Source organism: Cryptomeria japonica, chromosome 7 (assembly GCF_030272615.1).
Source record: "Cryptomeria japonica chromosome 7, Sugi_1.0, whole genome shotgun sequence".
In the NCBI taxonomy this organism is placed as follows: domain Eukaryota; kingdom Viridiplantae; phylum Streptophyta; class Pinopsida; order Cupressales; family Cupressaceae; genus Cryptomeria; species Cryptomeria japonica.
Genome location: NC_081411.1, coordinates 640050277 through 640064948, shown reverse-complemented (window position 1 = coordinate 640064948; position 14672 = coordinate 640050277). Strand labels below are relative to the sequence as shown.

The following is a 14672-nucleotide window of genomic DNA, read 5'->3' as shown; positions in this document are numbered from 1 at the left end:
TGCTGCAACTTTGTTGCCCAATAGAGAGGCACCAATCTGGAATCACCCACCAATATCACATTTAAAACAAGTGAAACATTGATTAGTAGTGTTGAGTAGCGGTAGAAATAGTTTTTTGCATTCATGACCTCATAATATAACTGGGGATTTACGTTCAAGAGAGCTACTTTAATGAATCTATTTCATGTGTATTGTGATTGCACATTTTTATCAGCTATATAGGGGTTTCGAGATAGCTGGTTATACTTGGTTAGTGACAAGCTTTGGGTCCAAGTCAAGAGGTTGTGTTTGGCTATTATTAACTTGTGATTGTTTTCTTTTGAGAAAAGTACTTAACAGCAATGCAGTTCAGTTTGTATCAGTTTTAAGCATGTTAAGATCTTGTTGATGAGTTAGGATTCTAGGAATGGAATAGCTATCCTAATTAAAATTTCATTAGTTCTTCTATGTTTGCTTTACATATGTGTTTGTTTTTAGTTCTTTTAGTGGCATAGTGTTCCATTACTAGACTCAAGCATGCACCTATGTTTGGCCCGAGTGCAAAATCATCTTGTGATTGTCATGGTAAATCACAATCTTAGGTTCATGCTCGACAATATGTAATCTCTGAATGACTGGGAAATCGAGGCAAGTTTAAGAAGAATCAAGGAATAATAAGAACCTCTATTTATTGAATTTTGAAGCTTATATTTTGACTTAGAATTTTCAGTTCTTGGGCCAAAGGTCAAAATTTATTTATTGTGATCTTAGTTTCATACTAACATGTAGTATCTGAATAAGTGGTTAATTGAGATGAGTTTTAGAAGAATCAACGAACAAAAATATCCACTAATATAGTAAATGTTCAATCTCTGATAATTGCCTGCTTGGGTTTTTTATTCTTGGGTGTGACATTTTTTTTGTATCCAGATATAACAGGGTAATATTCTGCTGCTATGTTTTGGTAAATTCAGTATATTGATCGATTTTTCTGCATATCAAAAAATTGATTTGCTATTCCTGTTCTGAATTTTATCAGGTTGAAGATAATGCCTCGTACCTCAATTCTGGACCACCTTTCCTTGTTTTCCTTCATCCTGCTCTTGGACCTCTTTGGGAGGTTACCAGGCAGAAGGTATTGTGCTAGGCTTCCTGCATTCAGAATTCTATGGAATCTCATCTATACTTCACTTCAAATTACAAGAGCTTTGTGTAGACACAAAATTTTCAAACAGATCTATGGAAAATATGATAGAGTGGAAATGACGAAGTTGAGACATCCCTATAAGAAGAAAACAAAAGAGCTGCATATCATGCTTCTTAGAGTAGCAAGTCTACTTTTATTGTTTAATGAAATTAAAGTGGGATAAAATTATAAGAATATGTTTTCCAAAATTTAACAAAATGACAATATGAATAAAATCTCAAGTTAGAATTAGTGATGTACCTGGCCAGTGCATGATCACCTATAGAATATGGTTTGATTCTCTCTAGTTTTATGTTCAACAGAATCTTTTTGGAAAACATTCATGAGATTAGTCTTTGCAGCAAGTTACTTTTTCATGGACTTCGATTATGATTGAAAATTTGTTATCTGGCAATACCAGTGGTTTACTTGTACCAATCTGTGGTCCTTAAGTTGTAGGAGCAAATCAATTATTTAATTTGATCAAAATTCTTTACCTAGGATGATTTGTTCAATAAAGACAATATAATCAATCAGTGGCATACATGCTAATTTCTCATGTATGACCCTCCCATTAAAGAAGTGCTGTAGGATGTAGGCAGCCAATATCAATGATATCATTTAATGAGAAGTAAAATCTCACGGACAATATGTTTTGAATTTTTCTTGAACCATTCTAGTTGTGTGTCTTCTTTACCTTTCAAGAGAAACCCTGAACTTCTCTTGAACAAGAATCTGAAGATTGTATTAAGATGATTGCACAGGTAGTTTTTCCGTTTCTTGTGTTGTTGCTATTGAGGAGGGAGGGTGTTGTCTATACTGATACCTATGCCAGAATTGATGTATTTTCCTCTTACATCAATGATATGGTGGAGTAAGTTTGATAGATATGGACAAGGCAAATCAAACTTACACATCCAATGGAGAGGATCTGATAATCATTGGATTGTAAATTACCAACTATATGTTATCGAGATGCTCCTTTCTGTTAAATGTTGCTGTGTTTTCATACTTGAAGTTGATAGTTAAAGAGGAATCAAATCCAAAGTATCAAATCCAAAATATCGAAATGTTTAATCAACTCAAAACCACCAATTTGTGTTTCTATGAAGTTGACAAGGATCCAAATCAACATGTGAGTAGCTCACCTTGAACAATGAGCTATCAACAACCTCCTTGAAAAATTGTGTTTGTTTTATATCAATTGTTCGGGTTGAAACACGAAACTACTGTAATCCTCTTCAAGCACAGAATCTGCAATTTCAAAAACACGTGCAAAGAAATTATTGGGATAACATCAGTGAGATACACATTAACAACTCAAACAATTATCGAGTCATCAAAGATTACAAGTCTCCCTAATACACTCCAAGTCCCATACAGCAAATGGCTTGGAAGAACCACAAGAAGCTCCTTGAAAACTTTGATGTCTCTAAATATCAAATCACTCGACAAGCAAAGAAAAATATTAAATTGTTGAATCAAATTAAAAACTCATAATCTAACCTTTACCTTGCCTGGAAAATGCCAATAGAAACTCCTCCTTGAAGATGATACAGGGTATTTAGATAAAATGTTCCATACATATCGGTGATTAGTCTTAAGTGAAATAATAATAGACACGATAGAGCCAATGATTCAACTCAGTAGACGTGCTCGGACATGCCCTACCAAAACAACAAAAATCCATAACATAGCTCCAGTTCTCTAAAAGTATCCACAGATTTTATAATACTGATTTTGACTTGATTGGCAATCTGATGATGACACATTCCGAAAGATTAATGTGTTATGAAAGCAATTAATTGAAGCGGAGGATGTAATGTCCCCTACCTGATCTATTTCAACATATTAAAATTGATTGATGTTCTTCAATTAGTTATTAAAAAGTGCTTATCTATTTTCCTCATTAGATGATTAATATCATTATTATTATAGATATCAGACCCAGTTACTACTTCAGTTTTAAGGGAGAAGGGTTTACGTATGTTACCAAAGCGCTTAGAGACCAACTACAATAGGTTCCCTCAAAGTTTACAGATCCAAGCCCTTACCTATCTTGGGTCTATACCCTCAAGGCTTATGGGTCGCTAATCCCCACCCTATCTTGGGACTTAACCTATTGCTTGGATTTAGACTGCCCCTCTTTGGAACATCTCATCCCCATCTTCTTAAATACTGACAGTAATAGCATGATTTAGACTATAAGTACACTAACTTCTCATGTATTATAAATATATATGAAATTAAGTATGACTGTCATACATATTGCAGTTTATAGCAATATTATTACTAGATTCTGCATAACAACTTTATCAGGCTTCATATACTAAGCATACATATTAAGCACATCCCCATGCATACCACCAAGAACACAAATGTTACTGCCTGTAACTTGATAACAATTCTGATCTGATCTGATCAATGGTGATGTCACTAGATGCTTTTGATTCCTTCCCTTTATATCTCTCAATTTGAGGGAGAGGTCGCACCTCTTCATCATGTATGCCCTTTGGCAAGAGACATACCCTTTCACCATTAGCACCGTTTGAAAGAGTGCAACTCTTCATTATTTCTACCCTTTGAAAGGGACACAGCCTTTCATAATCAGATCTGCACTTATTATTTAAATCAGATCTGCACTTCTCATTTCCAAATTATCACCCCCCCTCTCAAATGAGGTTTTCTTCTCCCTTTTATATCTCATTGTTGAGGGAGTCACAACTTTTCCTTTCATGTCTTTTGACTTTTCATTAACTTAATTAATTTTTAATTAATCATATTTAATTATATTATTTTATATTATAATTTAATTTTTAATGTTTTAATTTTATTATTATCATTTATTATTAAATTCTATTTCAAAGTGGGAACATTACAGAGGAATAGAACTAGATAATGCTTCAATTAAATGGAAGCTTTATTGAAAAAGAGAGTAGTTTACAAAAGGTTGGTAATCTTTGAGAAGAGATGTGAAGCTACAACACTCTAATTTTAATATTCTAATGACAATTGCTTTATAGCTTTTCTTGTTGGATAGTTTGTAGAAGATCTAATTTTTAATAGCTAGGAGCCTAGGATATTATAATTACAAAAATCACCAAGAAAGCCTGCTAACAAAAACATAAACAAAAAACTAGAATAAAATGTAGACAGGCATGAGAATTGAATGAAACCAACAACAAATCCAATTTATCATTTTTTTGTGATCAAACTTCAAAGGTTGATATGGTGTGAAGAACAACTTGTTGATCTTTTTCCTTGAGGCTTTTCTATGAACCATCAAAGTCCAACCAACAAAAAATCATAATTCTCCTACTTTGAATAGTCAGAGGCCTGAGTAAAAGGCTGACCATTTGAATCCTTTGGTTCCAAGATCTGCTGTAGAACAAAATTAAGAAATTCATCCTAAAGATCTTTTTAGTGTTGACAATACCAAATACACATCTGAGGTTAGTACAAGGCACAGGGAGTAAAACTAATAGAAATAGGGAAGCCAAGAGTTTTGCCAGTAGATTTTCAAGGAGAAGAGGGGGATGGGGGCATTGATATCCTGTTCAGAGAGAAAGAGACCAGACTAAAGGCAACCGAAACTTGTGTCAAAGCAAATGATTTAGGAGCATCCCTTCACCAAGTGGCATAAGTACACATGCTTCTTTTGGGAAGGATAGTCACCAAATGAATTACCATTCATGAAGCAAGAACGCTATCGAAACACCATTTTTTCATAATCTAGAGATTGAGACCAAATTTTCTCACCCACTTTCAGCTTTCTCTCCTTAGGGAGACCATAAAAAATCTATTTCAGTCAAGATTCAAGTAAATGCCATTAAAGGCCTAGGGAAAGTTTTTGAGGAGGAACAAATAAATTTACTCTAAGCATTGCCTGTAGATTTTAGGCTAGTTGGATGCCAAAAATGGAGTGGCAAATTAGGAAGCCACTCTCAAATTGGGGCAAGGAAAGCAAGGAGTAGATAGATGAAAATCTAGATGCCATTTTTTCAAACTAGGCTCCAAATACCCTCAATGCCAAGGACCCTCCTCCAAAAGGGCTTGGTGATCATAGGGAGAATCACAGATTGCACATAGGGATAGAGAACAAGCATTGTTGAAAATAAGGGTTGCCAGAATTTGCTGACACATCCATTAAGTTTGACTAGACTTGGCCAAAATTTTTGAAAGCTGCGTTGAGAATGATGAAACAACATTGCCTATAGATTTTAGGCTAGTTGGATGCCAAAAATGGAGTGGTAAATTAGGAAGCTGCGCCTGAATTGGGGCAAGGAAAGCAAGGAGTAGACATATGGAAATATAGATTCCATTTTTACAAACTAGGCATGAAAGACCCTCAATACCAAGGACTCCCTTCCAAACGGGCTTGGTTATCTTTGAGAGAATCATAGTTTTTTATAAAAACCCTTGTACACAGGGATAAAGAACGAACACCTCTGAAAGTAAGGGTTTCCAGAACTTGGTGACACATCCATTAAGCTTGACCAGACTTGGCCATAGAATTTGAAACCTACAAACTAAAGTCAGCTTCAGAATAGTTGAGTATGTCTTCCAAAGTTTATTGACCCAAATCTGTGACCAAAACATAAGATGACCTACCAGCAATTTGATTCGGTTGAGAATGATGAATCAACATGGAATCCATGGGTTTTGAGAGGGGTGGTGGGTGCTTGGACACCCAATGCACCACTCAAGGAACTAACTTTGTTTTTCCTTGAGCGATCATCTTGATGAAGGGGTTGCAGAATAGAAGAATTCTTAATCTCAAGGCTTTGTAATAGATTGCTAGCTAAGGGGTTCAAGGTTACAGGAGACATCCTCCTTCAATCATCCATGTTTTTCATACTTATTTTTAAAATGAAATGAAAAATATCAAAATAGAAGATCAAATGATTCACTTGAGAACTTGAAATCCTTACAATTAGTGTTTTGAAAGAAGTGGGGAGGTTATATTGTGAAGTGAAATGCTATTTTTAAGTATCTAAATTTTCAAGCTTTTTGACAAATTTTTGTATCTTGCATTATTCATATTGAGGTTCCTTTGGAGATTGTTTAGAAAATCCGACATCCCAATGCATAGAGTAAATCCGAAGCTTTTTGATACATTTTACAATTTCAGATAGAGAGCATCGGTAATGAAATCGCAACCTTGATAGGGTGACCATCCTATGGTGATTTCATCTTGATCTGCAATGTGGATCAAATCTCACCAAATAAGCTGCAGTTATGATAATCATATTAACTCTACAACTTGATTTGTCAATTTGGCATAGGCATGTGGTAGAAACTCAAGAAATACAAATCCTCCACTCAACAATCTAGATTCTAAGCCAAATTACTTTCCAAGTCAACCAAGTGGTAGTATCAATGAACTCATAAAGCACAAATTTTATCAAGGTTGCCAATATCATGAAAAGCACTACCAATAAATTCAGTCACCAGCATCAGGAAAATATGGAGTGTAAGAACTGCCCTCAATACTTTCAAGACCATATGATTGTTCATAATGTTTGGTGTGAAAAAAGAATTGAATAGGTACTTAAATACGGCTTCTGAGTGCCTTTCCCATCTAGTCATCAATCAAAAATGTGATTTTGTAATAGATGTGTTCGGAAGTCTCCTTGAACAATATTGGACTTGTTGATGTGTTTTTTATGACAACGTCGAACACAAAATAAACTTAAAGTTACCAACGGTCACCTTACTCTCTCTTGATCAAAATTAGTCCGTATGCTAGGATTGCACAAAAAGTTAAAACGGCTAACTCCAAGGTTCCTTCAGTGCGTGGACGTGACTCAGTTGATTGATGGGTTTGCTGTTAACCCCAGGGGCCTTACGTATGTTCAATTGAAGAGGATAACAAACTCATGCAAGTTCAAGGATTTCTATATGAATGATTTGCAATGAAAGCCGTAATTTTGGATTTTTGAAATGTGCTGAAAGTAAATGAGAATAGGGTAGAGAGAACTATGTTGAGTCTAATCTAATCCTAAGAATAAGAGATGGGATCACTCATGCAAAATCAAACAACGCTTCGCTTTGCCAGCAGAGCACAGCTACGCGAAGGCGGTGCAATCTTCAAAGGGTGTGCAGAATTTTTTTCAGATCACCAATGTAGACCATCAGATCGAACAATCTCCACTGAGAATTGAACCTAAGCATACACACATAACAAAAGGCTCAAGCTAACTTTGCACAGTATGCAACAATCAGCTGCACACCAAAATTATGAGCTCGGACTCTGCAACAAGTAATCCTATCAAATCCAGTTCTCCCAACAACATGTAAGCAAATCTAATCTATGAAGAGAGCAAGACCATGCAGATTGCTAAAATAGAACAAGAATACACAATCAAAATCAAACAATGTATAAAGTTGGCTACTTCAACAATCCCGATGCAACAATCTCAGATAATAATCTCTCCTCCTTTACAAATGAGGGGGGTCACAACTTTATATAGGCCTTAGGTAATGCAAACCCGAATTAGGGTTTCACCCTAGAAGATTCCCCACTCAAGATGCAACAAGGTGGGAATCAGCAATAAATACCCCATAAAGCCCATATACAATTATTCCAGGAGCCCAAAAATGGCGTCCATTAGTGCATTAAATGCACCCCATTACATCGAACATGCCCAAAATACAATAAATGCTCCCATGCAAGAAATACATGTCCATCATTCCTCATGCAATGACATGTGCGGAGAATCTGTCATAGAATTATTAATAAGGCGGCTGCATGCAAGAAGATTCCTCATGCATTCAACATGCATTGACTGGACCATCACTTAGTCGAAAATATTCCAACAGTAAATACGCCACCACTATTTAACTAAAAGATTCTCGTCCAAGAATGGACGTCCATTATCTCGTTCATTTATGGCATATGCAATGAATTTGCTAACGACCGCTTCTAGCTCTCCAATGGAGACACTTGGTACATTTTCAATATCGAATTCCATCAAGGCATTTTCTTCTTCGCTCTTGGAAAAGAAGCTTTCCCATTCCATCATGATTTCTTGTGTCTTCTTTATTATACTGGAAAATGAAGAAACATTTGCAAAATTTTCCCTAGGGAATGAACCTACAAAGAAGAACTCGTGCAACTGAGATTTCAGGGAGTTCACTGTTATTCCACTATCATTGAGTTTCCTTATGAACAATGCCTCAATTGCATTGATGATTTCCTCCTGCACCCCTCTGATCGAGTCCTTCAAAGTTAAGGACTCCACACTGAATTTATCGAAGGTGTTCTCTCCTGAGCAAATGGCGTAGAACCATCGGGGAAAGTCATAAGCTTCGTTCTCCTGAATCACTTTCCCATCAATTAGAATTTGCCTTGGAATCTTTGTCAGAGCCTTGAGCCGCGGTATGGTTAAGTCCTGGTATATGTGTACATCTTCCCACAATCCTTCCGCTGTCTCCAATCTGCTCAGGAGGGCTACAAACTTTGAATGAAGTTGAGCCAGGTCTTCAATGAGTTTTCCTGCTTCAGTGTAAACATCTTCTATCCATTCCTTGGAATTCTGTGCCATTGCTCTAATTACTTCCGCATCATCAACAATTTCCTTTGGAAGGGAAGGAGGAATGAATGAAGGACTTGCCTCCCTGAGTGGCCTTTTAAAACTTCTGATGTACTCGCATAGGGCTCTATTCTCTTCCCTCAGCCTCCTACACTTCGCCTTTGATTTCAGCATCTTTTCCTTCACGACCAAGGAAGATTCTTCAAAGTCTTCAATTACTTGTCCCGTGGAAGCAGGACCAAGATCAACCTGTCTGATAACATAATCTTCCTGCTTGATTTCGTTCCTATCTTTATCCATTGCAGGCTCAACAATGTGCAGGGTTCGGGATCCAGACTCATCCCTTACAACCTTAGAAAATTTTCGGGGAGCCTTCCTTTCTGCTGGCTGATCCATCTTTTTCAACAATTCTTCTAATTCCTGAGTTGGATCAATTTCTTTTTCTAGTTCCTTCCTCAGCCTTCCTATGAACCAATTTGGAGCGGGAATGGAGTGACTATGGACTTCCACGTGTTCTTGCTCCTGTGATTCTTCTTCCATTTTGCCAAGGATGACTTCCACAAAGCTATCTCGATGAGTCTCTTCCTGGTGTGGGGGACTTTCTTGTCTTTGACTTCTTGGCTGATTGGGTCCGTGCAAAGCGTTAATACTGAGTATATCTGGTGCCGGAGTATTTTCTGGAGGTGGACCTGTTGGGTGTGCAAACATCTCTACTTCCTGTACACTCGAGGAACTCGCCGGCGAATGCTCCCTCTCTATCCTTGCTCTCTTTTGTGGAGGTTCTTCCTGTCGCACCTCTCGTTGAACTTCCCGCTGGATATCTTTCTTCCTTGCCGCCCTTGGTCTCTTTGGGGCACTTTTCCCTTTATCAATCCAGACTTCCCCTCCTGCCTGGGCCTGTGAAGAACCTTCAATTGCTTCATTGTGGGAATCTAGACTTCCCATTAGTTGATATGTCAAATGAACATTTCCTTCCGCGAACTTCCTTATCTGCCGGTCAACCCAGTGCTTAGTGAATTTCAGCACTGGTCTAGCCAGGACATTCAAATCATCCATTTCGGGCTCTGACCAGTCTGGCAAGTGAATGGGCTGATCTTTCACTTTCTCAAATTTAGGTTGCACTAAATCTGAATCCTCTTTCACCTGATCCGTCACCTGGTAAATTTCATTTATTCTAATGGTGTTAAGGGGCAATCTGGAATACATTTTCCTCCGGACTTCAAGGTCATCCTCGACACCTACCCAATAATCTTCTAAGTGAAATTTGTGTATGAATTTCATGCCAGCAACCTTCCTGATTTGTCGGTAAGGATCATACTGGGCCCTGGATGTATAAAGTGGTAGGCGATAGAATGTCAACTCCCCTGCTGCACTGTCAGCTGCTTCCAAACCTGAGCACATTTCCACAAAGTCACCTAGGACAACTGGGAATTCAATAGATTGCTTTTTCTTCTTCTTCTGTAATTGATCATAAGTTGTTAACTGCCTCATGAGCTCCAACAATATGAGCTTGTTTGATGGATACCTTAGCAACTTGTATGATTGGAATGAAAATCCCTGCATCCTGATGTAGGTGAATTTAAGAAATTGTAAGAATATGGCTCCATACTTCTGGACCAAGGTTCTTGCTTGCAGTGACACCCTTACGTGCAACTGCTTCTGCATAAGCCGTGTCAAGTACATAGTGAAGGTGTCATTCGCCAGCCTGTAAGAACTAACATTGTGAAGATGCAGCTGGGGATAACACTCATGCACTTTCAGCTATGCTAGTCCGCAACCCATGATTCCACTTGGTGGCAGACCATCAAATCCTCCCCTTCGCGCAAGCATATAGATTAGGTAGGAGCTCATGAAGAAGGAGTGGGACTTTCTTTCTTTTAAGTTTTTCAGCTGTTCGTGCAAGTAATGACTAATCAATCTGGCCCAGTCAACTAGCCCATTTGCATTCATGATCTCACCTATGTAGAAGAACATCCATGTTTCAAAGTTCACAGAATGTGAACACCCCATTACTCTGCTCAACTTCATTAAGGTCCACATATTCCTGCTTGAACTCAAAGATTGTGAGAGTCTTCGTCATTTTGGAGGCATGCATCCTAGGCTTCAACAACCACTGTTCATTAATCAAGTCAGCACATTTGGCAGGACCTGCTTCATATACTGCTTTAGCTCCACTGCTGGTCCTGTACGTCATGGAATAGTGTGAAGGAATTTCGAAAGCCTCACCAATTGACTCCGGGGTCAATGTCGCCAGTAGCTTGCCATTTGACGTTGAAATTGTTTTCCGCTCCAGATTATAATGCTCTGCACACTCCAAAATCAAGTCTAGACATTGAATAGTAGGAGGAAAACCAGCTGCCGCAACAATTCCGCTCTTGACAAATTTGACAGCTGTTGGTGACGGACTATGCCCTGTTGTCTCGAACATTCTGATCTTGAATGCAGCCAGATTGAATGTGCCTAAATTTGTATTGTTGATTTCCTCCCATCTGGAATTCATCTGGGAATGAGGAAGGAAACCTTTCATCTCCGCACTTCCATGGATTTCTTGCATCCCCCCATTTGGCGCCCCCCTTAGTGCTTAGGTGCAATTTTGACTTAGGCAGGAAATTCCTTGATTCACTATGAATTCCAGATCATGTGAATTTGGCGCTCTTTCCCTCTCTTGGGCGCCATTTCACGCTAAGGAGGGAATTCAACATTTTTTCTCATTCCATGACTCTTCCATTCTGGTGCCCATCCTTGGTCTAGGGCACAAATTTGCCTCAAAGGAGGAATTTGATGCTTTTGTGAATTCCAAGGCAAATGAACTTTAGCGCCCAACTCCATTTCATGGCGCCATTTCACCCTGTGGAAGGCTTCACTCGTTTTTCAAACTTTTCAAGTGCACCTAGATTTAGCGCCCATCTGGACATCTGAGCGCTAAACTCATATGATGGAGGATTCTTCATTATTTTAGGAATTCTGGACTTAATTGGATTTGGTGCCTTGTTCCGAGTTCATGTGTGGATTTCTCCTTGGCATGGAAACTCATCATTCAATCTTCCGAGCTTAGAACATTTTGATCTCCTTTTGATTTTGAAGTGTCTTCCTGGACTTCGATGGGTTTTTGAGCTTCTTCCGGATCAAGCCACCATATATGAATTTGGGGGTGATTTCCCGGACTTTGACAAATTTCTTGGGCTTTCCACTTTAGGAATGGGCTTCCAGTACTTAACCATTTTCTGACTCTCCTTGTCTGCTTTCTGACTTTCCGGAATTAGAAGTAGTCGCGAATGCTTGATCTTCATCACCTTGCCCGAATGGTCCTGTCAGAACAAACTTTCCAAAAATAGAAACCTTTAGAACGTTAGCGTTAGATCCCTAGACAGGACACAGGAATGGCTTACTATAAATAGAAACTTGCTAAAAATAGTAAGTTTGATTTTTGGCAAAATGACGACATTCCAGGACTCAGTAAAATCCCTAAAAAATAGGAACTCTCTAAAAATAGAAAGGTTCTCCGTTTTGGCTCAAATTTTATTGGGAGGTTCCTTGAAGGGTCCTGATTCCAGTTGTATGCTTAGTTTGTTCAAAACCCTAAACCCCTAAAATCTAGGACTAAAGGCATAAACCCTAAAATTGATGAGGCAGGCCCTAGACTTCACCAAATTTGCTCAAACAAAAAGCAGACTCAATCAAATTGACCCCCAAACATTCGCAAAACCGAGAGATTAACGACACTGCCACCAAAACCCACAAAAACCAAAACCAAACAACTAAAAGGGCCTAAAAGGTAGGAGGTCCTTGTTGATTTTATGATCAGACTGATACAGTAAGCGAAAAAACAATAAATGAAACACACATTACACAGCAGTACCCTGGGAAAACCTCCCTCTTGGAGGTGAAAAACCCAGCAACAAATCCATAATTGTATTCACTCAGAAATCAGTATTAGATTTACAATTAGCTTCACACATGAAGTAGCAAACTGAACCGAACTTGCAACAGACTTATCTGAAGAGTATATGCAAGATCTGAAGGTGATCTACTGGTTCGCTGCCCTTGAGACTGAGTTTGCTTGCTGTCTTGGTAAGTGAATTCACCAGCTGTAGATGAATTCGCTGACCTTGAAGAGCCCTAGGTGAATTCGCTGTCACAGTAGAAAAGTTTTCCAGCACTAAACAAGGTTCGCCAACCTTGTATGATGTCCGCCAATCCTAAACAGGAGTTCGCTGACCTTGGAGGATTATCCAAGTGAAATCGCTGACCTCAAGACTTGAATATCTGGAGTAGATCGCTGATCAATATGCAGAAGTATTTCGCTGTTGATGAATGGATAATTCGCATGGAATGAAAATATATCTGAATGTGGAGATTGAGTCTTGTTATATACAAGACTCAATCTCTCTTTCATGAGATAGCTGGGCCTATAAGGCCGACTTATAAATATTATATTTTATTTTATTTCCTTGCTTTTGGCGCCACCTTTTAATTTACAAATAAGGTACAATTGGGGCCACACTTTACATATCATTGACTTAGGGCCCAATTTAAAATTACAATAGCTAATCGTTCACATATTACTTAAATTTTAATTGCCAATGGCAACATTTAAATTTAGCATAGTAGAATCGATACTAGCTAGATATTTCAACAGTCCCTATCTGGGATGGGGTGATGTGTGATTAGGTCACAACAAGACTAATGACTGGTTTGCCTTTCCACAATGAAGAGATGGCTTAAGTCCAAACATCTAGCCACAATAGGTCCATTCCAACCACAATGCTGATACCTATGCTAATGATCCAAATGGTAGCTCTACAGAATGGATTTCTTTGTAGGTATTAACTCCAACCTGATTGCCTTATAGTTTTTTCTATCTATCACTGACTGCACGGGGACATGCTATTGATGATAGAGCTAACTACACATTACTGCCACTTTGTATCTACAATCACATGGAACCACCTTTTTGAAAATCATAGGAAATAAAAACATCTCATCTTCCCTTGGATCTCTATTCAGTTCTTATTCTGCATAGTTTGTACATAAATATGTGATGCATGATTGTTGATAAAACTTTGCATAGTTCCATTTATCTACTCAGATGCTTACTTGACATAGAGTTATCTATAGCATTGAATAAAATTCTGCCAAATTTGTTATTTCCAATATGATTCTTCCTGCATGTGAATTTTTTCATATTCTTCCTCTACACTGATTATTGATCACAAACTGAAATCTGCTTATAGCATACCATATTTCACGATTTGATGTGTTGTTGCTTCAGTTTGAAATATGGATCACTTCAACAAGAGACTAAATTATATTATTTGTAAGTTGTAACTTGTAACGTCCCAAATGCATCCGTCACTAACAATTTCTAAGAGTTACACAAGTCACTGATTGACAAAGCTTGTTCCCAATCTTTTGTCCTTCCTGTCTGATTTGTAATGGGGGGTGTTGGTAATAAGTCACACCCAGACCAAAGATTGACTGGTCCTATAGGGTCAGCAGCTCAGTTGGTAGAGCACTCCAGCAGCAAATGGAAGGTCCTAGGTTCTAGTCCATGAAAAGCTCAACACATATGAACCAAGCTCATCATCAATCAAATGCTTTATTAAAAGAATAAAACAAAATCTTTAATTGAACTTTACAAACCTGTCATATATCCGCCATTAATATGGTTACTTTCTTTCATTATTTCCACCGGTAACTTAGGTTAATTTTCAACATCTTGTGACATTGCAATACAAACTTTTATTGTATTGAATATATCGTTTATGAAGTAAATTGTTAGACAAAAATGTCACAACAGATACATGTAGCCTTCCTTTTTTTTTTCGCAAAATCACAGTTGCAAGGGAGGTCTTATCCTTCAGTTTATCACACATGCATGTGGTGGACCGGTATCTGGATGGTCTCTGTTACGAAGGAAATTGCCTTACTTTTACATTTATAGTTTAAAATGCTTTCACCCATGTTGCACC

At 38.0% G+C, this 14672-nt stretch overlaps 1 protein-coding gene across 3 annotated transcripts in view; it reads left to right on the top strand.

The window, feature by feature from the left end:
* LOC131057445 (UTP--glucose-1-phosphate uridylyltransferase 3, chloroplastic) overlaps positions 1-14672 on the top strand; it is a 158966-nt gene that overhangs the window by 125433 nt on the left and 18861 nt on the right. For all 3 annotated transcript variants that reach the window (XM_057991634.2, XM_057991633.2, XM_057991632.2), the window contains one exon: positions 1019-1114. In XM_057991634.2, coding sequence (XP_057847617.2) covers positions 1019-1114 — 96 coding nt within the window. The remainder of the gene's footprint in view (positions 1-1018; positions 1115-14672) is intronic.